Below are 27482 nucleotides of genomic sequence, written 5' to 3' on the forward strand. Positions count from 1 at the left end.
GTGGATACAGCAATGAGAAAACTCATTTAGCTACATCAAAAGAAAAGCTTATCTGCCCGAAGTCTCATGCAAATTAGGAGCACACTGAAAGACCATTGTTTAAACATCAAACTGGGGTCTCTTGTCTGCAGAGCTGCAGTCCCTCACTCCAGAGAGACATGGAATCTCAGTCTGACAGGATGGAGAAACGATTAAACACTGCGAGTACAAGGTCAGCACTGGCATCTTCAGCCCCCTTTCCCCAGCAAGGAGAGCCAGCACTGCAAACTCTGCCTCCAGCTAAACCAAATCTGGTACTTCTTCTCCCAAAATTGCTGCCAGGCTTTGGAAAGCTGGGTCTTGCACACAGCAGCCAGCAATACCCTGTTTGTTTCTAGCACAAGGCACCCTTGAGCACGGGAAGGAAGCAGGTTCCAAACACATCCTGACTCAAGCAGCTACTGAGGCATCCAGGGATTTCTAAAACACCTCCTGAGAACCAACGTGCAGCCCTGTGTATTTTTTATCTTTAAAGCAAAGGTTACAGTAGGGAAACACTGTGGGACATTCTGCCTTCTGAACAGCTTTATTTCAAGTACTGAAACTCTGAGCTGGACTCCTGCAGCTCTTCCCCTGCTCCCTCCACGCACACCAGAGTTGTGCTGACAGGTGAGAGATGGCTTCAGGCAGGAGTTCTCCCTGTCTGCAGCGTGACCATCAAGAGAGAAGCACTGAGCATCATTAATGTCCCTGAACAGACTCATTGGAGAGAAGCATCACCCAGCAGGGACACAGTGACTTTGGTACTCACCTTTTTAGCTTGTGAGCATCTGCAGCTTGCTGGAAACTAAGCCCTTTTCAACATTGCAGTGGAATGTTGAAATGATGATCATCCTACAGATGATTGTAGAGCTACTGGACCAGAACCCAACACCAGAAACTCCACAGAGCTGATTCTGATGCTATTTTATCTTCATGTTATGCAGATTCTGTTCATTAGGAAACCCTCCCAGGGGGGCACACACTGCTCACAGATTATTTGATGAAATTCCCAGTCTGGAAAACTTTGTGAACCACAGAATAACTGATCAGGGGAATGAGAACCATATCAGAACATCAGGATCAGCATCCCAAATTCCGGATGAAGAGCCAGGTCAAGACGAAACTCCTGGTCTTGTCTGAAGGTGCTGCCAACTACATTTCTGATTCCATGAGCTCTCCTAAGGGCTACCCAGCATCAGCTATGTAAACACTCATGGAGCAAGGCTAGCAGCTGCTCAGGCACCAAAAAAATGCAGGTTTCCAGTGAAAATCCATTCTGAGCAATTATTGGTCACCACGGAGCTGGAGCCAAAGAGCAGCTACTTGCAAGTCACAGGGAGATATGGCTGTTTCCTATGGCCTCAAACTCCAGGGAAACAAGCCCTAGAACCACTGTGTAGTGTGTAAATGGGACTTAAATTCACCCAGTGTGAATTTGAGCGCTGTCTTTACATGGGATGCATGGGGCAAGTGACCCAAGACAGAAAATCAACTGATGACATGCTGTGGTAGTGGAAAAAAAAAGAAAAAAAAGAAAAAAATGAGTTTCAATCCTGGCTAGATGCAAGAAAATTGTATCAGCAGCAGCCTGACTTTACCAAGGGCCCTGTGGGCTGTAACCACAGGCATCTCTTTCATTAGAACAGCTAAACTGCAAAGGCAAGGGCTCTCCTGCAGCAACAAGGGCTCATTTCCCAGTGCTGTGTGTACATTAAATCCCAGCAGAATGTGCCCATCCCACCTTTGTACCGTGGGATAATGGTGTGCTATTATATAATTCCTACAGCCACTACCTTTGCCCACCTCCTGCTTTACTCTAACTACCAGGGCAAGGCAGCTGAGCTGACTGCAGCCCCACTACAGGAACAGGGTGAGCCATAAACACTGACAGGCCACTGTTTTGTTCTCTGTATCCATGAAGTGCTGTGCTGCTCAGAGCTGAACTTTTTATTCTGTTTCCAATTAGAAACCCAAACTGCCTGTTGGATTAGGTGACTTTCACTCTCTAGGCAACCCAACAAATATTTTCAGTTCAATCCTTATGTTTCTGACCCCTGAAAGCACAGATACCCTGTACCCCGTAACTGCAGGGCCACCCCACATGAACACCCCTGCACGTCCCCTGGGCATGGCCGTGACTGGTTTCATTGTGGTCACCCTGCAGCCGTCCAGCCCTCAGCTCTGCTGACCAGCCCAAATCTCCAGTTTGTGGGCTCAGGCTGTAGCCATAATCCAGGCAGAGAGTTATGAAAGGCAGGGCTTGTCTCCCTTTTAGCCCACAAAACTTTTAGGACCATCTCCAGGCTGGTCAAGCCAGAGACGCTTTCATTTTCTTCTTTACAGCACTTTCCCCTCACTTCGCTGTGGGACATCCATTCCAGGCCTCCTTCCTCGGCTCTTCCATGGAGAGAGGACCTGCAGGGAGCTCTCGTTGTGCTCCCTGCAGTGTTATATCTGTATATATCACACACCCCTGTCACAGACAGAGTGACATCAGTGCACGCTCGGTCCCTGTGAGTCTGGAAGGAATGACAGCAAATATTTGTGAGGCACCAACATTTGTGAGTTCAGCGCCCAAAGGGGACCTGCCCTGTGCCCTCGGAGCAGCTCGGACCTGCGGAGTGTCCGTGCCGGGCTCGGTCACCCTGAAGGACCCGCGGTGCCACCTCCCCGTACCGCGGCAGCGATGCCACCCCGTGGTGACACCGAGCAGCAGGACCGGGAACAGCCACCCCAGCTCGGGCTGGGAGCCACTGCTGCTCAGTGATGCCTTTTCCTGGTCTTAAAATCAAGAGTCAAACACGGTTAGAAGGGGAAAAGGGATTTTACCTTGGTATTTATTTTAAGGATCCTTAGGTGTACACGTCCAGGTCATGTGCATCGAGATGCACCCCGCTGAGTCTATGTCTGTCCCCCTCCCCCCACATGGGGTATAACATTATAGGTGTTACTAATTAGCAGATCTATCAAAGATTCCCCAATGAGAGGCTCGAGTGAGCCCCCCTCCCCAAGGAACCTTCCTCTGGATGGTTCTATCTTGGTTTACAGAATGTGTTCTGGAGAGGACCTTGGGCTCTGGGGCACACTAATCCCTGGCTACGAAGCTTTTAAAATGTTTTGTCTCTTAGCTTGACAAACAAGTCCAAGAGTGTTGGCAAAAAGCACTAGGAATACAGAAGTTGTAAAAAGGTATAACAGGGGTATAAAAGAAAAGGCAAAAATCTTCATGGCATCATCAGGACAGCGCGGTCGGGTCCCTGGACATGAGGGGAAGGACGGGGGGGGACAGCGGACACCGACACCACCCGTGGTGGCAGCAGCAGCTCTGGGATAGCGATTTAAGGATGTGAAAAAAACCCCAACAACTGCACAACAGCGGCAGGAGTCAGATGAGAGGAGTGGGAATATGTGAGTGAAGGAGTGAAGCCCAGGAAGAAGGGAGGGGTGGGGGGAAGGTATTTCCGGATTTGCTTTTATTTCTCGCTGCCTTACACTGATTTGATTTGTAATAAATTAATTTCCCCAAGACGAATCTGTTTTGCCCGTGACAGTAATTGCTGAGTGATCTCCCTGGCCTTATCTCAACCCACGAGCCTTTCATCACATCTTTCTCCCCCTATTCACCTTCTCTCAAATCATTTTGAATGGTTACTCAGGCCTGGACTGCCTTACAGGATCAGAAGCAGAATAGCCCTTATTTAGATTATACCAGCTTTTAATTTGAGTTATTTCAGGGGGGGAAAAAGCTCCAGAGATGGAGTTTTAGCTTAATCAATACTGCATTGAAACAGCTGTAATTCAGCTTATGTGAATGGGGTCAGACCAAGTAAAGACAGTTGAAGAAAACGAGTTATCGGGCATTTTACCTTTTGTCCCCGTTTTGTAGGTGTCCCCTCTGCCACCCCGGCGGGCAGCAGTTAAATGCGGTGCCAGCAGATGGCAATCCAAGAAGGGTTTGCGTTCCCAGCAGCTGCCGGAGCCACGCGGGCTGTCAGAGCCACGGGGACCAGCGGCCACCAGCAGCTGCTCTCCTGCCGCAGCAGCGCAGCGAGAGGGTCAGGCAAGCTCTGTGTCACTGCAGTCAAACCTCTGAAGGAGCTCAGAGGCTGAAGAGAATGCCTGGGTGGTTTAGACTCTAGGCAGCCACTCTGAAGTAGAGACACCCTCAAGGTATTCCCCAAAATACTCATTTCAATAGCCTTTAACTCATTCCATAGAGTTCTTACCCGTTTCAATAGCCTTTAATTCATTCCACTGAGTTCTTACCCATTTCAATAGCCTTTAACTCATTCCACTGAATTCTTGCTGGCTTCTCAGTGCTAAGACATGGGGAGTCCATCCCACTGCATGTGGTCACTGCCTGCTGTGATTTTGCAGTGTCAGTGTCCCTCTTCACTCCCAACGCTGGAGGTTGGATGCAGGTGGGTTCCTTTGAGCAGTGCTGTCCAGAGCACAGCGTTGAACTCACACACTTTGGTATTTCATGCAGTATAAATCCATATGCACTCAGCCCATTTTCTCAAGTCCCCTTGCCCAGCAATTCCCTTTGGTCAGTTCTAGAAGAGCTCCTACCTTATGCACTGAATTGCAGTGATTTGCTGTTTGTATTTCCCTCTTCCCCCAACAACTTGTGATTAAGGTTTAGATGCAGAAAACATTTCCAATATTGCTTTAAGCAGAGTCCTCCTGCATTTTCAAAGGCTGTCAGGGAGCAGGTCTGATGTTCCCTGCAGACTTTCTGTGCTGCCTCTTCTGAAGGAGCAATTCTTGCCCACAGCCACAGGACCAGGGTGCCCAGGGACATAGCAGAACCCCAAGGACTGAAGCTGGAGCAGGAATTCAGACAAGCCACAGCCCACATGCTTTTCCTTCATGTTTCTGTCAATGGCGCAGCTCTGTGCTGAGAAAGAGCCCAGCTTAAGATGCCTGTCTGCTGACTGTGCCTTACCTAGCCTACATGAGAGATACCTGCTCAGATTAGAGTCCAGACTATTCTTAAACCTCTGTTTCTACTTCTGCAAAGTGGAGAATTTAGATCTGAAATGGAGAAGACTGCTCAGTCTTCCCAGCACTTGAGCAAACCTTAAATGCAGGCACATCTTCACCAACGTGAGTTCTCTTGAGAAGAGATGAACTACTGAATATCCCTCCACAGGGCAAACTACTATGGCAAACACATATAGAAGGACTTGAAGTGACCACTTGGAGTCATTAAAGGGGATATGAGTGACCTGTCTAGTGAGGGGTAAGATTACAGAAACATCCAGCTAATTAATAGACAAGAGGTCCCATCCATTAACTACGGACTGAGCTGGTGCTTTTAATTAGACTCGGAGTTGCTGTGCTGCAGGGCTGCTTTCCAACCCCTCACCCAGGACAGAGATTAGCAGTAGTTTTATGCTAATTTATGTTGGCTGAAAAGCTGGTGATTTTAGGAGACATTTAGATTTCAGGGAGGAACTACTTATTAAGATTCATCTCAGCTCCTATAAATACATTTCTAATCCACTGCAGGATTTAGTAGGCTGTGGATGGCAGCTGTGTCACTGCACACATTGGATTTGTTGCAGAGCAGGGGTCGTGTTGGGTCAGGGGGCTGTTGGAGCAGAGCAAGCCTGGGCTGTGACAGGGTGGATACAGCTCACAGCTGTGGGACGTGGTAGGTGGCATTTCTGTGTTTCTGCCACAGTGACAGGAGCTAGACAAGTCCCAGGATGAGCACACACAATCTCTTGGGCTTTTCCTAATTCTGGCTTCTCAAACTAACTTCAAGTTACAGAGGAGGTAGAGCTCAGCTTTTTTCTTATGCTTCTTCAGGGGCTCTCTGAGCCTCTCCTTTGCATAATAATTGCTCTCTGTCTTGCATTTCCCAAACACCTTCATACATCTCTTTGCCCCAGAGGAATGTAGAGAGCTTGAACCCAAATTATACTTGCTAACATGAAGCAATCACTCATCACACTTTCAGCTTTGCTACTCCCCACCTAAACTCCTCTCTCCAGTTTAGCCACAATCCAGTTGGATATGGACATCCCAGAAAGTCGAAGTATTTTCTAGACTCTCTGCACACACATCTCCATGCACTGACCTTTCCCCCCACACCCCCATTTTCTTTCCCATCAATAAGAACTGGTTCCAAGAGAGCTTTTTTTTTGCTGTGGACAGCCCATATTGGTTTCAGCCACAGCATAAGCGAAGTTTTGTTTGGTTTGGCTGCCCTACTGTAAAATCTCTGCTGTTGCAAAGTCTCCAGAGGGTACAATGGGATCCATAAGCAAAATCACGCCATACAAGACCTAGAGCCCTAAATCCACATTTCTAGAGCACTGAAACAAAGAACACAATGTGAGTGGAGCAGCACCATTCCAAACAACCACCAGCAAGCCACTCAGAAGCTGGCAGAGGTTGCATCACACCAGCTGGCAAAAGAGCTTTTACTTCCTTTATGTTCACCACACCAGCTGGGAAAAAACACAGCCATGGGGTGGATAAAACCAAGAATAACCAGCTCTAAAGTGGCAGTCATCACCAGACCAACAGCTGCAAGGAGGAGAGGTGCTACTACACCTTTGTTAGAAGGCAGCCTGCTCCATGCCTCAGCCAGGAAGCCCCTGGAGCAGATTCAGATGATGCTAAACAAAGATGTCTTAAATAGTGGTGAACGCGTCCTTCAGAGGGGAAACAGGCAGCGACTCCTCCTCGTGTAACCATTCCCTGGAGTGAATAGCGTTGGATTTGTGTCTGGAATAACGAGCTCGGTGCCTGAGCCCGTGGCAGAAGCAGCAAGTGGCAGCCATCTGGAGTGTGAGGTGGCCCCGTGCCAGCGTCGCTCCGGTGCTGGGGAAGGCTCGGAGCAGGGGTGACTTGGAGCAGGGAGCACATGCACAGCGTGGAGAGAAGGGAGAGCAAGGCAAGGAACAAACCGAGGGAGAACGACTCTTAAAGAGCCTGGAATTGATGTTTCACTAAGAGCAAGCACATGTCGGAAGCTGTAGGAAATATTGATGATTTCCAGTCTGTTTGCTCGCATGAAGACAAGGAAAGGAGGGAAAGCTGAGAGCAACATTGGGGGGGGGGGGGGGGAAGAAGAAAAAAAAAACACTGAGGAAAGTTCTTAACCCCACTGCACTGAGTCAGGAAATCCCCCAGCAGTCAAAATACCATGATCTGAACACCAAAATGACAGTGGGGACATCAAAACACACAGTTCTCTGCCACGCTTGCAGACAGCCTCCCTTGCTGAGGGAGTCCAGGGTCTGTACAGCTTAGCACACAGACTTCTATAGACTGCCTGGCATCTTTGGCACAAGTCATCACAGTCTTCCCATGCCTTATTCTGATACTACAGCACAAAAAGCACTCAAGTGAAACCAGACCTTTTGCACAGTCCAAAGCATTTTTTTTTCCTTTTCAGGTTAAAAATCCAGTACTATGGTGGTATTCAGTCAGAGGCTGGACTTGATGATTGTGAAGGTCTTTTTCAACCAATTCTAAAGCAAAGGCCAGGTCTGACAATTCAGAGTACTTAAAATAAAATGGATTATTTTCGTGTTCTTTTCCTGATACCGGTAAGGTAAGGCTGTGGTAGAGAAACCCTAACACTTAAATAGTATGTAAGTTTTGTAACCTGCTGTACAAGGTATTTATTTCCCTCTTCAGTCATTATGGGCTCCTAAAGTCTAAGCCCTTTGTGCTGCATGGGGTTCCAGGCAAAATCTGAGTAGAGAAGCCAGGAAAGATGGGTTTGCCTTCTGTTGATGTGAGGATATCAACCAGCCTGTGGTACTCTCCTCTTGAAAAGTCAAGGCTTGTAATGGGTTCTTCTCCTTCCTTATTCCCTCAGGCTCCCCAAAGAAAACTGTTCCACTGTTGAAGCCACACGTGAGGGTCATGCCTGCAGAGAGAGCTAATGCAGCAGTGCTGTGGGCAGAGCTGGGGCCCCTTGCTCTGGAAGCACGGGAGAACAAGGCTTTCCCTCTAAAGGATAGGCAAGCTGGATTTTTAGGTGAAACACAACAAAGAGTTTTGCCTTTTCCCCCAAATTAAAATGTGCTCGTTTGGGCTGATTCTAGGGGGAAATGCTGGATCACCAAATGATCAGGAGGCCAGCAGCTAACACTGATTTAGCCAGCCACAAACTAGAAGCTAGATCAGATCAGGGTTCATCTGGTTTTGTTGGTCAGGGACAAAGCCTGACAGCTGCTTCTGAAGCTGCTGTAAAACCTGAGCAGTAAGGCTGGGGCAACAGCTTATCCTTGGGTTGTTTGTCAGCCCCAGATGGGTGGTGGTTGCCCATGCTGTAAAGTTTGGGCAGTGCTGACGCTGCAGCAGGAGCCTTTTATGTCAGCTACAGCTTTTGGGGTCTTGGCTTTCAGTTGCCCCTTTCTTCTGGAGTCTCAGTGAACCTACACTGTGTGAGCTATGAGCAGTCCCTGTCCCAGCCCATTCCCTGCTTGGCTCTGGTTCTCCACCCCTCTCTCACTGCCATCCTCAGCTACTTCTGCCATTCCTTGCATCTCCTGGGTTTTAACTGGTTGCCCATTAGTTATCAAACATATTAACTACAGAGAGGGTTTTATCTTAGCTTTTATTTAGCTTTTATCTGCTGCAGCCCCAGAGAGGTTTGGGGATTCATGGCTGGAGAATGCAGTTTGATACCACCTGCCTTGGGGGAAGGATGTAGAGCCCAGGGCCATTACACCACTCTGATATCTAATGGCAAAAACATTCAAGTTTCATCCACAGACAGCAACAACAGAAATCATGTCCATGGGGTTTGTTTCAAGTGGAACCCTCCCTGCAGGTGCTGCATCCCTCTGGAGTAGTTGGACTGGGATCCAATGGGAAAAAGTGTCTGCTGGCACTTGTAGAGCAGCTCTTCCAGCTACCAGGGAAAAGTCTGTGCTCTCCAGGCCAAACCTGGATGCTGCTCTTCTTCAAGAAGGTATTTATCAAAAAGTCTGTGCTCTCCAGGCCAAACCTGGATGCTGCTCTTCTTCTCCAAATAGGCATTTATCAAAACTTCATCCAGTTCTCTCAGAAAAACCCACTAAAGAAAAGGAAGCATAGCTGGGTGATGGGAGAAAAAGAGCAAGAAATCAGAAATGAATCTCTGCCTCTCCTTTACATCAGGGTCTCCAGGACTTCTCTAGTGAAAAGCACCTTTTTGGTTTCCCTGTGCTGGGAAGAAAGCTGTGCTTTGCTGGTATCAGCCATCTAATTAGGAAAGGGGTTGTGTGAGTGAGCAGGTAGCTCAGGAGCAGATCTTTTGTGAGCAGAGCTAATTTCATTTGTGCAAAGAGAAATGTGGGGCTTAGGCTGAATTATCAAATGAATTATACCGACAGATCATTTGCCTTCGCAGTGATTTAATTATCAAAGATCTTGCAAATGAAGGGAGGGAGGGAACCAGATGAGGGACAGAGCATTTCCTGAGGGAAATGTCAGCTTGCCAGCTGCATCCCTCACCTGGCTATGTCAGGCCAAGGTTATTAAGGGAAGGTGACACAGTGCAATCATTTGTGATGGAATTCTTCTGTACATCTGCACTCCCTCCAGTTGTGCCTCCCTAGCTGTTTCCAGCAGACAAGCATGTTCCCTGTGCAAGGAATTCACCCTCTTTCTCAGATGAATTATCCCAAGCACCTCAGACACGTCAACATTTCTTGTCAGGCTCATAAAACAAGTCTTACCTCAGCTGATAATGAATGTGATGTGCTGTGACAGCCACAAGCAGGCCAACAAAGAGAATCCTCACGTGTCACTAGATCTGAGCAAGACCTCAATCTCCCACTACCAGAAAGAACAGGATGTGTCTCCGAAAGTGACAGTCATGATTTCCTCACACAGGAACGTGTGAGTGCAGACACTGATGTGCCACGTTCTATTAACACAGGATTCCTTCAAAAAGAGTTATTCTTTTGTGGACCTTGTATTGCCATCAGGTCTGAGATTGTGCTTTGCTGGGACAAAGAGCAGGAAAGAATTCCAGATTTCCCTAATATCTTTTAAAAAGTGTTTTCCTGCCCACAGGAAATGTTTGATGGGAGAAGGTAGCTTCTGTATCACAGGTCATGCACTGCAAAGTGTCTGTACATTTTAAACAGCATGAAGGTACCTTGTGGAATTATAGGCACTGAAAATGAAATATCTCAAAATATGAAAGGGCAAGAGGCATTTTATGGGTAGAAAAAGTAGTGCTACAAATCTTCCTTCTTCTTGAAAGGAGATCAGGTGGTTCAGGAAAATTCAGAGATTTAAATTCCCTTGAGAGGACTTACATTTAAATCAGCAGAGCTGATTACACTGCAGGGTGTTGTGATGATGTCCTTCAGTGACTGGACTTTACAGATCCCCAGTGGAATTTAAGCTGCACTCTCACAGTTATCTGTATGATTAACTCAGTTGTTTGCATTCAACCAGGCAGGGCACTCCTGCAGTCTGGTGGGGTCCACACACAGAAATTTCTACAGAGTGGTGTGAAAATCTCCTAGCTGATGATTCTGAGTCTACTCCAAGCCCATGGCCGTGGAGATTCCCTCATTCTAAAGCAGTGGCCCTCAGAGGTCTATTCTCTTACATTCTCATCCCATTTTAATGCACACATTTTGTCCCAGGATAATCTTTGCAGGACTGAGAGCCCCAGAACATCACACACACGCTCTACATGCTCCTCTTACAGCTTAAGAAAGACACCAGCAGTTCAGCATGTTATTCCTACACTTGCTACTCTTTCTCTTTATTCTTTTGAGCCTGTCATCAGAAGCAGAGCTGAAGCAGGAAGAAATGTTGATTGTATGCAGAAGCAGATAATGTGCCTTGTCCTCCCTGTAGCACAGGGCTAAAATCCTTGGAAATGGGAACAGGGATTTTGCTGGCATTAATGGGTAAGACAGAAAGCTCCTCTCCCTTCCAGAGGTGGAAATAGAGAATTTGAAAGCTTTACAGAGAACAGCACTGAACAGACACTGACACAGACTTCATATTTCCCAAAACCACTGCCAGAGAAGGGTTGAATGCCTTTACAGTTCCAGTGGGAGTCACGGGGGTGTGTGGAGAGTGGACCTGGCCCCGGATGTTTAAATGTCCCTTAATCTGGGTACATGGAACTGCTGTTAAAATAACAACAGGGACAAAAGCCCATCTTCAGCAACAGCTTGGCATCCACACCCTGTCTCTTTTCAGTGTCCTCCCTGCAGCAAGGGACATCTCAGCTGGACACTACTGCCCAGCAGGGAGGACAAGAAGCCCCTCTCTCCTCTAAAGAGCATCGCCTGATTTCTGCACAAGACCCATGTGGCAGAATGGACTGAGTTTGGAGCTGATGCCCAGGCACTAGAGAAGTCTGGGGTTTAAGAAGCTGGGAGTTGCTGCAAAGTCAATCTGGGGCATGGATAAAACCTGCTTCCAGTGAGAACTCAGTGAGGTTGTGTAGAGCAAGGCAGAGTAGAAGGACCAAGTGGCCATGCAGAACCATGTGGTGAATCTTTCTGGGTAAAGGTCTTTGTCCAAACTGAAAACATATCTTCATCTCTGAAAAGTGAACCAATAAAGCAACATTTGTTGTTAACAGGCTAAAAATAAAAAGAGAGATCAGTCTTCTGTTCAAAAGGAAGGGTTGGTCAATAAGCTTTTTGTCCAGTGTTTTCACAGAACAGTGGCTTCCCAGACAACTTGATCCTGGAGACAGAAGGGAAGTGTATTCTGTGGCACACAGGCTGGGAGGGAGACCAAAACTGGCTATTAATAACCAGGCACATCAGTTAAGCAGAATCACACAGGGATATTTATTCTTTGTGTCACCAAAAATGAACAATAATTAAGTGGAACTGGCCAGTGAGCTTGTTCTGCTACTGACCCAGAGGCTGGGGCAGAGGGAACTTGTGACTGCTGTTAGACAAACAAAGGCATCAAAATGGGAACTCAGACACTGTGCAGTTGTTCTTCACATGTCTTCATCCTGCCTGCTCTCCTCCTCAGCACTCTCCAAGCACCAACTGGGCTCCCCATGAAGCAGAAAGGATTTCAGAGTTGGTTTACGTGGCTTAACTCTCTGCCCATTCCCTCGCTGCAGTAGAATAAAGGGGGATAACATTTACAGACACGTGGGGTCTGTAAATGGCAGATATTGAGGTACAGGTGCTTTGGGGGGGAAGCCAGAGCAGTGCTTAGGGAGCCATGGCAAGAGAGGGATCCCTGCTGTTGAGAAGGGTCACTCCTGGGAACTGGATGAAAGAGAAATACCTGAATGGCTTTTGTATCACCTCTAAGATTATTTCTTTAAAGCTTACACTATGATAACTCTTTTAGCACAGCTGGCAGCAGCTCAGGATTCCTGTGCTGTGCTCTCCTGTAGAGAACAGATGCATCCAAACAGAGGATTTCCTCAAAACTGCAGTGGAAATGGGTGGCAGAGCAGAGATGGCAGTGTTTGCACCTATCACTGTTTTTCACCATTTCAACCATGTTTCCTCCAGACAGGTTTAGAAAGAGTTCATCCAGTGCTGCATGGAAATGCTGTTATTTGAAATGTTAAAGTGTGTGGGTGGGCAGAGCTCTCTCAGCTGCATATTTTGTAAATGAGAACTGAGAAAAGAGATTTTCTTCCCTAAGACTGGAATTAAAACAAACAAACCAAGGAAACAAAAATTGGTGTAATGGGGTCATCGCAAAATTGTTTTCCTTTCAGTATAAACTGTCATGATTATTATTTAATGATGGCAATTGAAGAACTGGTCCCCTTGCAATAGAGGCAGAAGCCCATCTGTTAACTGTGAATCATGCAAATAATGTGGCATCAGAGGCTTCAGAGAAGGGTTTAACTGTTTTGCAGCTCACACTCCCCATGCTCTACCCACCCTTCACTCAGCTTCATGGCCCTGGCTGGGAGGATTTGGTCACAATCCAGGAATTATCTGTTCATATTTTAAAGATTTGCCTCATGGGTCCCTTGGCAGTAGAGAGTTGGTCAACATCTGAGTCCACGAGCACTGAGCTCAGACCAAAATGCCATCCTGCACAACGGGGAACTCCAGCTTAGGGATGGTTCTGCTCAGGAATTACTGATCAATATTGTGGTCCCAAGTGCTGCCTGCCAAGCTCAGGTGGTGCCTTTAGCTTGTGTGGCTGTATCTGAGACCTTCCTCAGATCATCTGTGCTGTGAAATAACCTTTCAGGGAATCACACCTGAGCATTATTAACCCTACAAGCTGTTCCTGCAGGAGGAAACCTGGGAGGCACCCACAGGAGTCCAAGGGCTCTTTGCACACAGCTCTGGGTGGGCTGGGAGGGGCTTTGTGATGACAACATGTCCAAGAGTGACCATGGAGTGCTACCAAGAACACTGAGGGTAATGCTGTCCACAGCCAGAGCATGGAGCCAGGCAGTGGGGGAGTGAGGTGGGAATACAAAACACATTTCCAGGCTCCATCCAGAACCCCCAGAGGAGAGCAGATAGCACAAAACATGCAAAATCCACACATTTACACACCCCAGGTGTTGGTTGGATACTGAGGCCCCTGCCAAGCATCCCCTGGGGCACCAGCCCTGCCATGCGGAGAGGAAGGAGAAAATTCCATGGGTGACCCAATTCCCAACAAATGCTGCGTTGTCCCCATGGATTATTTGTCCATCCTGAAGGGAAACAACCTCATCTCCAGGAAGCCAGGCTGTCTTCCTGTGGCTACAGCAAGGCCCAGGTGTTGTGTTTATTGTGTTTATTGTGTTTATTGTGCTGCCACCAGTCATGTCACGATGCCCTGGTGAGCTCTGGGACAAGCTGGGCTGGGAGGGTTAAAAACAAGAGCCCATTTTCAGTGAGTGAAGCACAGTGGCTCACTGTCATCTCTCAGGTTGTATCTTAGCAACTGGCCAGCCAAAATGGAAGGATCAGCACATCTCAAAGTTTCTCCAGACCTGCATGAAGCTCCTGGGTCTAGAATTCGTGCTGAACTCCCTAAAAATAGGCACTGCTGCAAGAACTATTCCTGTTTCAGGAGAAATAATAATAATATTCCAGACCACGGGCTGGAGAACAAGGATCTGTTTAAAGTTCAATCCCTGCCTCATTTTCCAACGAATTTTTGCCAAGGTCCACGTGATCCATGTGGGGGCTTGATGGAGGGTGGCTGACATGTACATGTGGTTTGGATCCTGGTGGAATGTGCTTCCCAGATAACCCTCGCTCCAAGGGTTGTCCACAGGACCCTGTTCACTGCCAGCTGGCCCTACCTGAGCCAGCCCTCACTGACTTATCTAGAGCACTGCAAGTCCCTTCTGTGAGTGGTGTTAATGCCATTCTGGGGACATGCAAAGCCTTCTCCATGAGCTCACTGACAAAAACGAAGCTCAGGGCTGTTCCAGAGAGAATTCTGTGCAGAACAATGTAGCCCTTCAGTGACAACTGTAAATCCAATTAGAAACGTCCCTAAAAATTAGCAGCAGCGTCAGACAACGCTGAATTTCTTCAGTCATCTGTGGGAGATGAAGTTTCTATAAATAAACTGAAGCATTGCAATGGTGAAGTTCCAAACAAAGCCAAATTGTCAAAGCAGCCCCAGAGCCTTTCCAAGCAGCGAAACTCTTTGAGTCTGAACACAGGAGCGTTTTCAGACACGCTGTGCTGGACAAGAGGAGATTGTGTGGCAATGCACAGAGGGAAAGGCACTGGCTGCTGCTGGAGCAGGGGACACATGACCACTGCATTTGCGTAGCACTCCAGCGGGGAGGAACTAATAATTTTTCCCTTTTCATGAAAAAGAAATGAGACTGAGAGAAGTCAGTCCATTTGGTTGGGGCCTAAGCAAGGAACAAGCCTGAGGCAATTGGCTTTGATTTCCAGGTTGCCACCTCCTGGACTGTGGTGCTTCTCCCTCAAAGCTGGTGGCAGCTGGACCCATTTCACATGAACCCGAATATTTATCATATTTTAAATTCCATCCATTAGACTCCTGATTCAAAACCTACCAAAACACATCTTTTTAATGTGTTCTACCAGCCTGTTTGTGGTACAGATCATCTGCCACTCGGTGCTGTGGCTCTAAAGACAAAACATATTAGAACAAAAACATATTTACAACAGATCCCAGGCTGCCAAGACAAACAGTTACCCCTTGCTTCAGCTCTCCATTCACTGCAGCTGCACTGCAAGGAATTTTTAAAGACCCAAAATATGCATTTACTGTGTTCATAGTATTCATGAGTTAGGGCAACAGAAGAATCCCTATAGGAACACACAGATTATACTCACTAACAATCATTCAGAGATCATGTTTGCTTCTTAAATCCAAATTTCACTCTAAGACTGGTGGGGATCATTATGAGAAAGATGTGTAAAATGACCTGATTAAAAGCTTGAGGCAAGGATCAAATAATTCAAAGGAAAGAGTCCAACAACCTCCCTGGGCTTTTGCCCCCGAATTCCCAATGGCTGTTTTAAAAAAATACATTCACTGGGGTCATATCTCCGAGTATCTCCAAGGGAATTTGTACACCTTCATTTCACGTAACACAAATTTGTCACTGATTGTCCCAAAAATTTAGGTACTTCACAACGAGTCAGGAATTCAGCAATCATTCAGTCAAGTATTCATCAGCCTCAGCTGGTATGAATTGTGGCAGTATTTAAAATCCATCTGTCATTATTATACCCAGCTACAAAGCAAACAAGAAACCCAAGTGCACCCACCCAGCAAGCAGCAGCTTGGCCCTACAAAAGGGAGAGATAATTTACTGCAAAATCAACAAAGGGGGAAAAAAGGCTGAGCAGAGAAGCTGGATGGCATGGACAGGGAGAGAGCCTTTCATTTCAGCACTGCTCATTAGCATTATATAGCAAGCAAGGATGCAGGTTTCAACACATCTGTCTCTTCTGGGTCTCATCAATTCAACCAGCAACACAAATTCCTGCTTAAACAGAGCTCTCACTTGTTTATTCTTAAATACAAGGATGTGTACCAAGGGTTTGGAGGTGCTGTCAGGTGGTTTGTTGGTAAAGCAGCAATTGTAGCAATTCCAGGGGAAGAATGCACATTCTTCCTTCTGCCTTCTCACTGTACTTTCATTCCTGTATGCCTAGCAGGGAATGGTGGCATAGACTGCAGTATTGGGAACAGCATTTGATATTACAACAAAAGAAATATGAAATAAAATCAGCAATAAAAGCTGCCTTTTATGTCTTGGTTTGCACAGAGTTCATCCCTGCACAGAAGCATGGAGGAATTGGGGGTTTTTTTAAGGGACTATGTTTTATTTATCTAAAGAGTGCTGCATCGTGATAATACACTGTGCTTGTGAACTCCAGAGACTGAAGAGCCCTCAGAGAGATGTATTTATAATACAGCTCTGCATCCCAGGAGGATGAAAGAGCTGTGCAGCTCTGGGTTTCATTACCCTTTGGCCCCTCTGCTCAGGCTGTGGCCATAGGGAACCAGAGAGGCAAAGCTATTCTAGGAGACAGTTTGGAGATTAAATGCCTCTATTTTGTCACACAGAAAGCTGCAGAAAGAGAGAATTAACTCATCTTTCCCAAACCCCTGTGTGGGACCTACTTTTCAGAGGAGAAGCTTGTTTCCTGTGCCCCAAATACAGGCCATGGAAGACAATCTGGGAATTACCAGAAGCCCAGAGGTCAGTGTGGGGCTGTGGGTCAGGCTCACCCCATGAAGGTGCCTCCAGCCCTTGTTGGGGCACAGGGACACGGGCACATGAAATGCAGTGCTCAGAGCTGCAAACTGCAGCTGCTTCATCTCGTGTGCTGGTCACCTCCTCTGCTGGGACACCTCGAGGGCAGCTGCAATGCATCCCAAACTGATCTGTCACAAAACATCCTCACTCTGTCAGCCTGGGACATTGAAGAAATTGCAGGTCGAAAGGTGTGGCAATCAGAGGGATCCGCATGGTCTGGGTTCTCACCCAACCCTGGCTCCCTCTGCCTCATTTCTGTGGTATCTTGTCTGTAGATTTGGGCTTCACGAATTCATAAATCGGTGAAAATCATTTTTCCCCACAACACTGCAAAGTTGTTACGCTTATTCGTGCAGTTTCAAACTACTCAGGGGAGACAGGACCTGTAAACTCAGGACAGCCCTTCCCAAACCACCACACAGCAGGCACAGGCACAAAAATGCATCGAAAGCTCTACTGGCAAAGAGCAATGCTTGGGGACTATCCTCAGGGTCTCAGCTGAAAGGTGACACTGGTCCATGCTCCAGACAGGAACCCAGCTGTCAGCCCTCACTCGGTAACCCTCCCCAAGAGGCACAAAACACAAAAAAAACCCTTTGCACCTTCCAGAAAATGAGAGAACTGATGAGCTGCCCTCCAGACTCATGTCTCACTCCTCAATCAGCAGGCAGCGCAGCCTTGCAAGCACGAAAGAGTTAAGCCGAGCCTCGCACAAACTTTGCAGTGAGCTGAGCTCAGAGCCTCCCTCCCTTCCCTCCGTGCCGGTGGCTCGGCTCATCCTCTGCCTGTTGCCTGTCGCTGCCGAGGGAGGGGTCTGGCTGCTTCCATGCCAGCAGCGCAGTTCAGCAAGAGAAGGCTCCTCGCCCCCTTCCCCTGCTGCCTGCGAAGGGAGGACCCAGCGGTGATGCTACTCCGGTGACATCCCAGGATCGGGAGTCAGAGCCGTCCCTGCCGGGGAGATCAACAGCAGGGGAGAAAAAGTGCACTTGGCTGAAAGGACACTGTCCTGACTCCAGCAATAAGGCAGCAAATCCTTTCTGCACAGATCCCACTACCTGGGAGGAGATGTTCCCAGAGGAATCACCAGCAAGCTCGTGGTCTGAAGCAGGGACTCTGGTGCCTCATCCCAACACTGCTGCCTGCTCTGAAAGGTAACTGTGCTTTATGCTCTTCTCTCTCTGTGCACTACCACAGCCAGCACTCTCACACGTTCAGCATGAGAACAAAATATCCTCTCTGCCCCTAAAAGAGGAGACACCATCACCCTCCTTCCACTCTTCTCTCCCTCAGATCCTCCCTGGAGAAAATGCAAGCCATGGATGGAATTGAGAGTTTTGGTGTTTTCTTTGCATTTCTTCAGGGCCGATATTTTTCTGTAAAGGTGACCTAGACAGAATGCACTTGGTGCTGTGTGTTCAAACCCAAACCGTCCCGTACTTGCCAGCCAGTTCAGTGCACTCAAAGAAGCTACACGAGTAATTGTTCTATTTTGTCCCACTTACCTGTTTGTAAGAGCCAGAGTGGGTGGAAAAGCAAAGGGGAACTCAGGAAAGTTGACTGCACTTTCAGAGATGCTGTGCTGGCAAGTGGTGCTCACACTGAACTTGGGAGTAGAAGGAAGCAGGTGGGCAAGACATAAACATTTACTGCAGCTGCGGATCAGTTTGTCTGTCTGTCTGCACTGTTTGGGGGAAAATCTGTCTTTCTGCTCCCCTGTGACCTCCAAATGTGCAGTGTAGAGCAATGCAGGCTTCATCAACACTGCCCAGACCTGAAGCTCCCCACACCCTGATAGCTGCAGTGGGAGGCTGGTAATGGCAGTGCCCATGAAGTTTTGGCTGATGAATTTCCTGGCTCAGCAACACACTCTGAAAAGAAACCCGTCTCTTGTTGTGTATGAAGGCTTCTATTTTCATTACAGATTTTTATTAGATGAAATGTGTTGGGTTTGGGTTTGGTTTTTTTTTTAATCCCTGATTAAAAACAGCCACAAACTGATAAAAAAAACCCCCAAGTGTCTGCTTGGAATCAATCTGCGCCCACTGAGCACCAGTGATCACTCAGAACTGAAGCATTGTTCAGCCAGAGAATGACTAAATCTTGGAAACTGAGATCACAGGGAATGTTCCTGTGTCCATGAAGTTGAGGGCTCCTCATGGTAACCAGTGAGGTTCTGCCTCCTCCAATCTGAGTCATACACAGTTATAGTCTGACCTGCTTTACACACAGAATTATTGTGTACCACTTATTTTCACATCCTGTTGGTCTCTACAGTCATTCAGCTTCTATTCCTTAAAGGGGAGTGTACAAAATCTAAATCTACTGGTATCCAAAGAGATGTGCTCAATGGGATAGATTGAAAAGCAAAGATCTTTGGGGTTGCCTGGAGCTATTGAATTATTTCTGGCTCATTTCTGGACAAGATGCAGTTAATGTTACAGCTTTCAATAGTCTGAATAGTTGATTGCTCCTGACAAATCTATAGTTGAGCCTAAAAAACCCCCAAACAGTGCCAGCTCCCCACCGCTAATACTTCTTACTATTAATCTGTTCCTTTTATCAATAAACACCCAGCTGAGCTTTACTAATTCAACATCTTGGTTTGCAGTTAATTACTGAACCTCAGACTAATGTCCTTAGCATTCTGCAGTCTAATTTTATGAAGGATATAAAGCCATTAGGCTCTCTGCTCGTTAAGGAGAGAAACCAGCTCTGGCTTTTTCTCTCAGTAACAGAGCAGATGGGATGGGAAAAGACATTGCTCTGTACTTTAACTCACACAAGTGTCAGATTCCAGACTGGTTGCACTTCATTATCAACAGAGAAATCATATTGTAAGAACAGAAGTTTAATACAGTCAGTTACCTTCACACCCTCTATTTCCCACCTGCTGTGTAACATGAGAATATTCTTCACGGGGGAAGAATTTCCATTTATAGATTCCAAGCGTGAAAATCACAGTTATTGCCCTGTAATTGAGAGCAAAAGTGCCTGGCTGCCCTCCCCACACCTCTGCATCAGCACCAAACCCTCTGCCAGAATAACTGGCTCCAGAGGGGTTGGGTCAGCCCCTGGAAAAACACTGAGCTTGCCCACAGCCTCCTACACACAGCACAGCTCAGAGTCACTGCCCACACAGGGACTGCAGAAGTCAAATCCCCAGGTCATTTTTTCAATCAGCAATTTGGGCCGGTTTATTACTGAGCAGGATCTGGTCCAATATTCCCTAAAGTGGGTAACTGTTATCTCAAATGCTTTCGTACTGAAGAAGGAGCTGGGAGGTAAAGTGTAGACAAGCCCCCGTGTCCCTTCTCCAAAAACTCAGCAGATGAGATGTTTCCCCATCACGAGAGCCAAAGCAGGTCTTTCTTGCTTGTAGTGAAAGCCTGAGGCCCCTGAAAGTCAAAATGTTCTGCAGCAATATGTCATTCAGGTGAAATGTCACGTGTCAGAGCTTTTATCATATTGACCTAATGGTTCATTTATTCTGATGATCACAGTATATTACCATGTTAATATTACTCTATTTATATCTCCTGTAGGTATATAGGCAGTGGACATTCTAAATGATTGCACCAGCTTTTTTCTGTGCTTTCATTTTTGTTTCAGCTAAAACCAAAATTCTGGTCTTATCAGAGCAGAACATGATGCTTTTGGATGCACCATTTGCAGTGAAATTTCAGCATTTTCATTTTCTGCTTCCAGCTGGAAGAACTGAAACTGCTAAAACGTTAAGATTCCCCCTATTTCCAGTAAGTTCTGCTGCCAGGAGGTGAGGGAAGCATCATATCCTGCAGCAGAGTTGCTCCAGGGGGACAGGTAGGGCTCTGGACAGCTGCCAGGTGCACCCAGACTCAGAAAAAGAGGGTCCTGATACAGAATAAATGAGACACATGGTGAAAAACACTGATTGGATTCATATCTTCCCTCCCTCTCTGACATCTGATTCCACAGACTGTGGGGCCTTCTTGTACCCGTAAGTAACGTGTTACCAGAGGAGACATTAACAATTAAATTTGCATGGTCTTTTCCTAAAGTTAAATACTCAGTGCTTCTCCTCTTCTCAAGGTGTCTCACAGGAGCATGACAGGGGTTGTCTTATCTATTTGTTCTAAAGATACCACATACAGGCTAGGCTATTTTGGTACCTGGTGTCACTTCTCTCTCTCTCTCACTTTTTTCCCTTTAGAAAGCTGACTTTTTGACTGTTCCTAACGAGCAATTCAGAACTCCATACTCCTTAAGCAAGTACCAATAGCCCTGAATTGGGAGAGAAGGGATCCCCCAGCAGTCTGGCAAAGCAGAAAACAACCTTCCCCAGCTCACCCAAGGATAAATCACCTGCTGTGGGAGAAGCTGGCAGAAAGCTGATTGCTCAGTCTGTCTGGAAAAGCAACACTTGCAAAGACCAAAGCTGTGCAAACCTTTGCAGCTCAGCTTCAGAGAAGGACCAAAGCTTTTCACCTGCCAAAGGAGGTGACCTACCAAAAGGAGGCCCGAAGTATTTTTAGGACGAAATAAAAGCCAGAAGGAAGTGTAAAGCACAAGTGTGATGCTTGTTGTCATTATGACAGCAACGTGCAAAATGGTTTGCAAAGGCCTGTCCCTCGCAGTTTGCTTAACTGTGTGAACAGCAGCCGTGACACCGAGAGGATGGAGCATCTCCTGCTGAAGCCATCATGCCATCTGTGCTAAGTTTCCTCTCCTGACCTCCTCTGTGAGTCTGGTGAGGGGAGACAGGAGATCTGAAGGTAAACACAGAAAATGGACCAAAGCTGACAGAGAGCAATGACTGAGATTTATTTCAAGTTCCGTGGAAACCTGACTGGCCGTGTCCACCTTCCAACTCTGGCTACTGAAGTAGACACGACAGCAGACAAATATTCCAGCCTCTACGTGTACGTGGGATTGTTCCTAACCCTCCTGGCTATCCTCCTGATCCTGCTTTTCTCCATGCTCCTGCGCCTGAAGCACGTTGTCTCCCCCATCTCAGCCTCCCCAGAGAGCACTGAGAACGTGCAGCAGTTCACAGACGTGGAAATGCACAGCAGGATCCCCACCACTTAGGGAGCCCAAAGCAAAGAGGGCTCTGTGCTTGGGAAAGGTCCTTTGTTCAGCAAAAAGGTGGTGGAAAGAAGGTCTGGCTGCCTGTTGAGCCCCACAACTTGTTGCAGAACCCTCAGCAGCACCTGGAGGGTGTCACTGGCTGTTGGCACTACAGGCAGCACGTGTGCAACAGTCTCCATAAAATCGGCGTTGCAGAAACCCACTGCTGTCAGGGAAGGCTCACATCCCTCTAAAAACCTCACAGAAAATGGGAAAAGCCACATTAATGACAGCCAAAAACCCAGAGAAACACAGCAGAATGTGTCCTGGAGCCTGAGTTTGCTGACCTCTCTCTCTAAATCAACAAAGTGAAGTGGTGTAAATGGGAAGAGCCCACAGGGCACACACAGAAATTATCAGTGGCTTGAAAATTCTCAGGCATTTCTCCCACTCAAGAAGGAAAACATTAAATTGCTTTTTTACACTTGAATGGCAATTAAACAGTGGAGTTTCTGAAGTATACAAATGTTTTATCACCTGCTGGAACTACGCCTTTCTCTCATTAGAACCCATTTAGTTGCATGCCAGAGATCAAAAAGAGACAGAACTTTAAAAGAGAAAAGAAAAGAAAGCCAAAATTTAAGCAAGGTTTAAAAGAAAAAGAAAGCAGCAGCAGGAAATGAGATAAAAAAACCTTAAAAGACATTCTACCTCTTCCTTTGTCCTCCTTTATATTACCTGAGCTGAATACAAACATTTTTATGCCTTTTAGGCTCCCCAGTATCACTCAGTAATTAAAATGTAGTGTGAGTTTTGGGAGCCCAATTGACATTGCTCTCCTAACAGACTCCAGTTCATAATAACATGTTCTCTCATATCCATACTGGGTTTTCTTCCTCAAAAGACAGACAAGTTCTTCCAAAGTTTTTTCATTTGTTTTCCTCCAAAGAAAGCTGAGGAAATGCCAGGGCCTGGCACTGCAGTAAGGAATAGTGGGAACAGCTTTGGACACAGACTAATAGGGAACATGCAGATGGAAAGTAAACTCGCTGAGCACTGAAAGACACAATTGGATTCAAATATCCTGATGGAATCTCATGGGGGAAAGAAATGTTTATTTAAATTTATGGAACAACAATCTGACCCAGTCCTATGAGTGGCGTACAGAGGTAGGCTTTGCTTCCACGGATGGAAAAGATGGAACCAAATACTGCAAATCACTTCTGGGAGAGCCACTGCCTCTCACAGAAAAACCTTCAGTGAATTGTTTCAGCCACATCTCTAAAGGGCAGGTATTTTACACAGCTTATCCACTTTATTACAGTCCAACTCTAGCAATAAAATCCCCTGGATGCTTTCCATATGTACATACGCTCTTATTTGCCAATTTTGCTCTCTGCAAGGGCTTGGAAAGTATAAAGTCCTCACACAAACCCAGTGCAAAATTAGAGGAGACACTGTCACATGGGCTTGTGATAGTAGCACGAAATTGTTCTTCAAATGCTTTGTGTACCACAGGTTTTTTGCTTACCTTTAAAGGTCTGGGTGAGCTGTTTGGACTGGGAGTGTGGCTTGTACAGATGGTTGGCAGGGGGGAAGCAGAATGACGAGTACCATCCCCACTGGATACACTGGATCCACGGGCAGGACTAGTGTTACTTCTCACTGATGGATTGAGTACAAAACCATGTAAACATTGCTTCCTTACATCGAATAACTCTTTTTTACTTCATTAACCCCCACATCTGTGAATCCCAGAATCCCAGAATGGTTTGGGTTAGAAAGGACCTTAAAGATCATCTCATTCCACCCCCTGCCAATGGGCAGGGATACCTTCCACCATCCCAGGTTGCTCCAAACCCCGTCCAACCTGGCCCTGGACAGTGAACCAGAACAGTGATTGTGTGAGGGAATACAGCAAAAAATTCACTCTCAGCAGTGTCTCTCCATGCCATGCTTGGCTGTGCTCCCCTGGAAAAATGGCAGGAGGCAGGTTACCCTCTATGGGGACAACACCAGGCAGGATGGTGGCTTCACACCCCATCTAAAGATTGGCTCCTCGAGGAGTGCTACTCTCAGTACTACACAAGAGCCAAAATTTTGTGTGATGATCTGGATATTAATCCAACTAAGACAGATGGCTAGTGAGTTAGTCAATGACATTTAAAATTAACAAAAATCTACGCAGCTCAGTTTGGCTTGGTATGTGTCATTCATTGAGCCATCATGAGGCAGCCTAGCCCAGGCTCAACATCTGACTTACCCTGTAAAACTTCTCCATTCAAAAGCTACAACTTACCTAGACCAGAAATGTTCTGATGTTATTAAATCAGCAACTAAACCACCTTAGCTTCCCAGAACACCTGTCTGCAGAAAAGCCTTGTATCCAAGAGTCTGCAGGACAGACTCAGCTTTTATTGACAGACTTTTATTGACATAAAATATCAGACCTACTAATGGAAAATTACAGATTCTGATTGCTCTGATCTCAGCCAAAATGGCCCCTGAGGTACATGTCAGGACAGAGCTTCTTTCCATCACACCAAGGAATGTTAATTCAGAAGAGTCTCACAACACTTTAAAACATATTCAGTAAATATCCTTTAAATAAATGAGTAATCACTTTCTATATCAGATGGTATCTTTGGGCAGATTGTGTATTTTTATGTAGTACTCTTATGGAAGGCAGCCCTATCTTCTCACACGAAAAGGACAAGTTTTCCTTTCTAAAGCTTCATTTCACATAAAGTCTCTGTACCACTTGACACATCTCCAGCCCCAGAGGCACTCAGGGTGCCTCATTTGTCTGTACAATGCCAGTACATTTTAAAGCCTTTCCCACTGAGAAATAGAAGAATTCCTTTCCCCTCTTTTCACTATCATTTGCAATGTCCCAGACCTGAGGGATATCTCTGGGAAAAGAGACTGTTGGGATGTGTTGAGCTGTTTGATAAGTGCTCTCTAGTGGAATTTGGCATTCTTTGGCTTTCAAAAGTGGTTATTGGAAATTTTGCATGGGTTTGCTGCATCTTGGAGCACTGCAGGTCTCACAGTCATACCCTTCCCCTTCAGCAGGCTGTCTCCTTCCCACTTGTCCATCTGCTATCGAAAATGGGGGTTTTTACAAAAATAAAGAGGCTTAGTGCTATCAATGGTGAGTCACTGACTGCTCTGTATATTCCCACCCATGGATCTGAAAGACCAGCTCACATACAGACTCAGATGGTGCCACTATTCCAAACCAACTGCTGGCCACAGGAAGTGACTGGGCAAGAAAACCTTCTACCAGTCTGTATGAGTATTACTTGAACCAGCACAGTCTGCCCCCATCCTTAGTCCCATCTCAGACACTAGAAACAAATTGAGTATTGAGTAAATTCCTCACCTCCTCCATGCCCTGCCTGCGGGGGAAGACAGCCACCTGTTGTTCTGAAGGAGCAGCCCCTTGTGGGTGGGACTGTGAGGCCAGAGTGAGCCTCCTCTCATCAAACAACCAGCATCGCTCCCAAATCTCCCCGGGTTCTTAGTCTGGGAGCTGTCAGGAGTATGGTGTGACTCCCCAAACCAGACGGGATTAATCCTTGAGTAATCTCACCCACATGATTTCCATCCACAAGCATGCATTTTCTGTATTAACAGACCCTTAAGTATCGAGTAGAAAGGGTTGGTATGTAGAATATTTTCCTTCTCTATGTCAGAATAAATATAAACATTTATTTTCAGATCCTTGCAGGGCTGCAGAGAAAGATGTGATTTTGCAAACAACATAACTCAGCAGAGGATCAGTCCTGATCCTTGATCCTTCCCAAAGGACCTTTTCCGATTTTAGTTGAAAAAGAAATAAAAAATGTTCAAAACACAGAAATTATGCAAAGTCACACATCCATTTAACTGTCAGCATTAATGACAGCTTAGATGTATGACTTGTCCTCACTAGGAACTTACATATCCTTACATATCCTTACCCTGCAGTCACTAATGACGTAACTGCTTATGAGGGAAGAGTCCAGGTAAGTGCAGCCAGCCAGCTCCAGCTTCAGAGCAGGTTTGGAGAGCAGGAGACAGGCAGACAATTCCTCTGCTGGCAGGTAGTGCAACAAGTCACCTGTTTTGCTACAGGTTAGGGAGCAAGTGAGGTGAAATTGTGGGATGGTTGTACTTTTTTTCAAAGAGTATCCATCTTTGTGTTGTGTCTACACTTCAGCTACATTCTGGTATGGACGTTTGTTCACAGTTTGTTCATGTGTCTTTCAAAAAATGTGCAGTTGTACAATGACATTCATGGCTAGAAATTCAGATGGGGATATATCCGGAAAGGGGAAATCCCAAACGGTATTTTCTTGGTACATGAGCTGTAGACTCAATTGTTGACATTTTGGTAGAAAAACAAACCTGGAGATGGTGAGGTCTGCTCGATCTTTGCAGCGGGCTCAAAAAAAAGACTACACAGAATGTTAAGTAAAAAGGATAAATACTTGGGGATTGGGGAAGGTACTTTCAGTTATGGTTCCTGACACAGAGTTCGCATTTGTTCACAAAAAGGAACTGCATGTTATACATTCCATCTGCCAAGAGCCCTACCCCATAAAGCCCTCTCAGGTCTTCACCATTCTCAGGCTTCACAGAAGGTTGTGAAATTCTAGCAAGAGTAAGAGCAGTCTTCAGTTCCTTGCCTTCATTCTGTGGGCACAGATATCAAAATAAAGCCTGAAAAAACCACAAGGATAATTTGGTTTCTTGTACACTTGCTCTCCAGAATGTGATATATGAACATTTCCTCCTCAGTCCTTTCATTATCAAGAATAGTTAAAGTATCATCTAAGATGACTGATGTTAAGAGTGAAAAAATAAACTGAATATGAATTTTGATGGATTGGATTTTTCAAAGGTACTTAGAATTTCTTCAGCTGAAGGCAAAAATAATTTGTCCAGCTGTAGTCAAAGCTAAAATGTGAAAGCAGATCTGGCTGCAAGAGGGAAAGATCTGTGCAATTCATATGCAATTAATAAATAACCCACTCCTTATACTCCCACCTGCATTTCATGGCTATGTAAACTTGTCAAACAAATGATGAATAATTCAAAAGACCTTCTCCTCCCTTCCTTCTCCTCTAGATTTATTAATCCATTTTCAAAGTATAATTTGATCAAGCTAATAGCAATAGCCACAGACTTCCTAAGCTGACTCTCTCTGCATTAATTCTCTCTGCATGGCCATAGTCCTGCTCTCACAGAACCATTTAATAAAAATCAATTACCAGACAACAAAAGGCACCTGAAAGCCAAATGAGAGCTCAGCAACATTCTTTGATGCTTGAAATCTGTTCTTCTCTACAAGCAAGAAATTTATCTCATTTAAGCTGGGCTGTTGTCCTGAAGCCAGTTCTTCTTCAAGTCCTCAAACACTGGCACCACAAAGCTACTGGATGAAGTTTATTTACGTATTTTTATGAAAAAAAAACCAAAAAACCAAAAAACAACAAAATACATCCCTCCCAACAATGCTGAAGGATCAAGTAGGACCTGTCTGGGATATTTCTGTGTACCCCACAGGTGGGAGCAAATGACAGGCAGAGAAGCTCTTCCTTACAATGCAGGGGAGATATGGAAGCAAACTGGCCCTGGGCTACCCTTTGAACTGTGTGGACAAGCAAGTGCTGCACTGGGACACTCTTTACAGGACAGCACAAAGCCACGAGCTGGATTTGAGTGTACCACAGGCTTTGGCATC

General features: G+C 46.2%; 1 protein-coding gene across 1 annotated transcript; it reads left to right on the forward strand.

Moving 5' to 3' along the window:
- Positions 1 to 17441: 17441 nt before the first annotated feature.
- Positions 17442 to 26620, forward strand: SERTM2 (serine rich and transmembrane domain containing 2). The gene is made up of 2 exons (XM_039572272.1): positions 17442 to 17856; positions 20895 to 26620. Exon 2 carries the CDS (start codon positions 21494 to 21496, stop codon positions 21770 to 21772), a length of 279 nt encoding a protein of 92 aa, XP_039428206.1. The 5' UTR covers positions 17442 to 17856; positions 20895 to 21493; the 3' UTR covers positions 21773 to 26620.
- The last annotated feature ends 862 nt before the right edge of the window (positions 26621 to 27482 follow it).

This window comes from Corvus cornix, chromosome 4A (genome assembly GCF_000738735.6).
Source record: "Corvus cornix cornix isolate S_Up_H32 chromosome 4A, ASM73873v5, whole genome shotgun sequence".
Taxonomy (NCBI): Eukaryota; Metazoa; Chordata; class Aves; order Passeriformes; family Corvidae; genus Corvus; species Corvus cornix.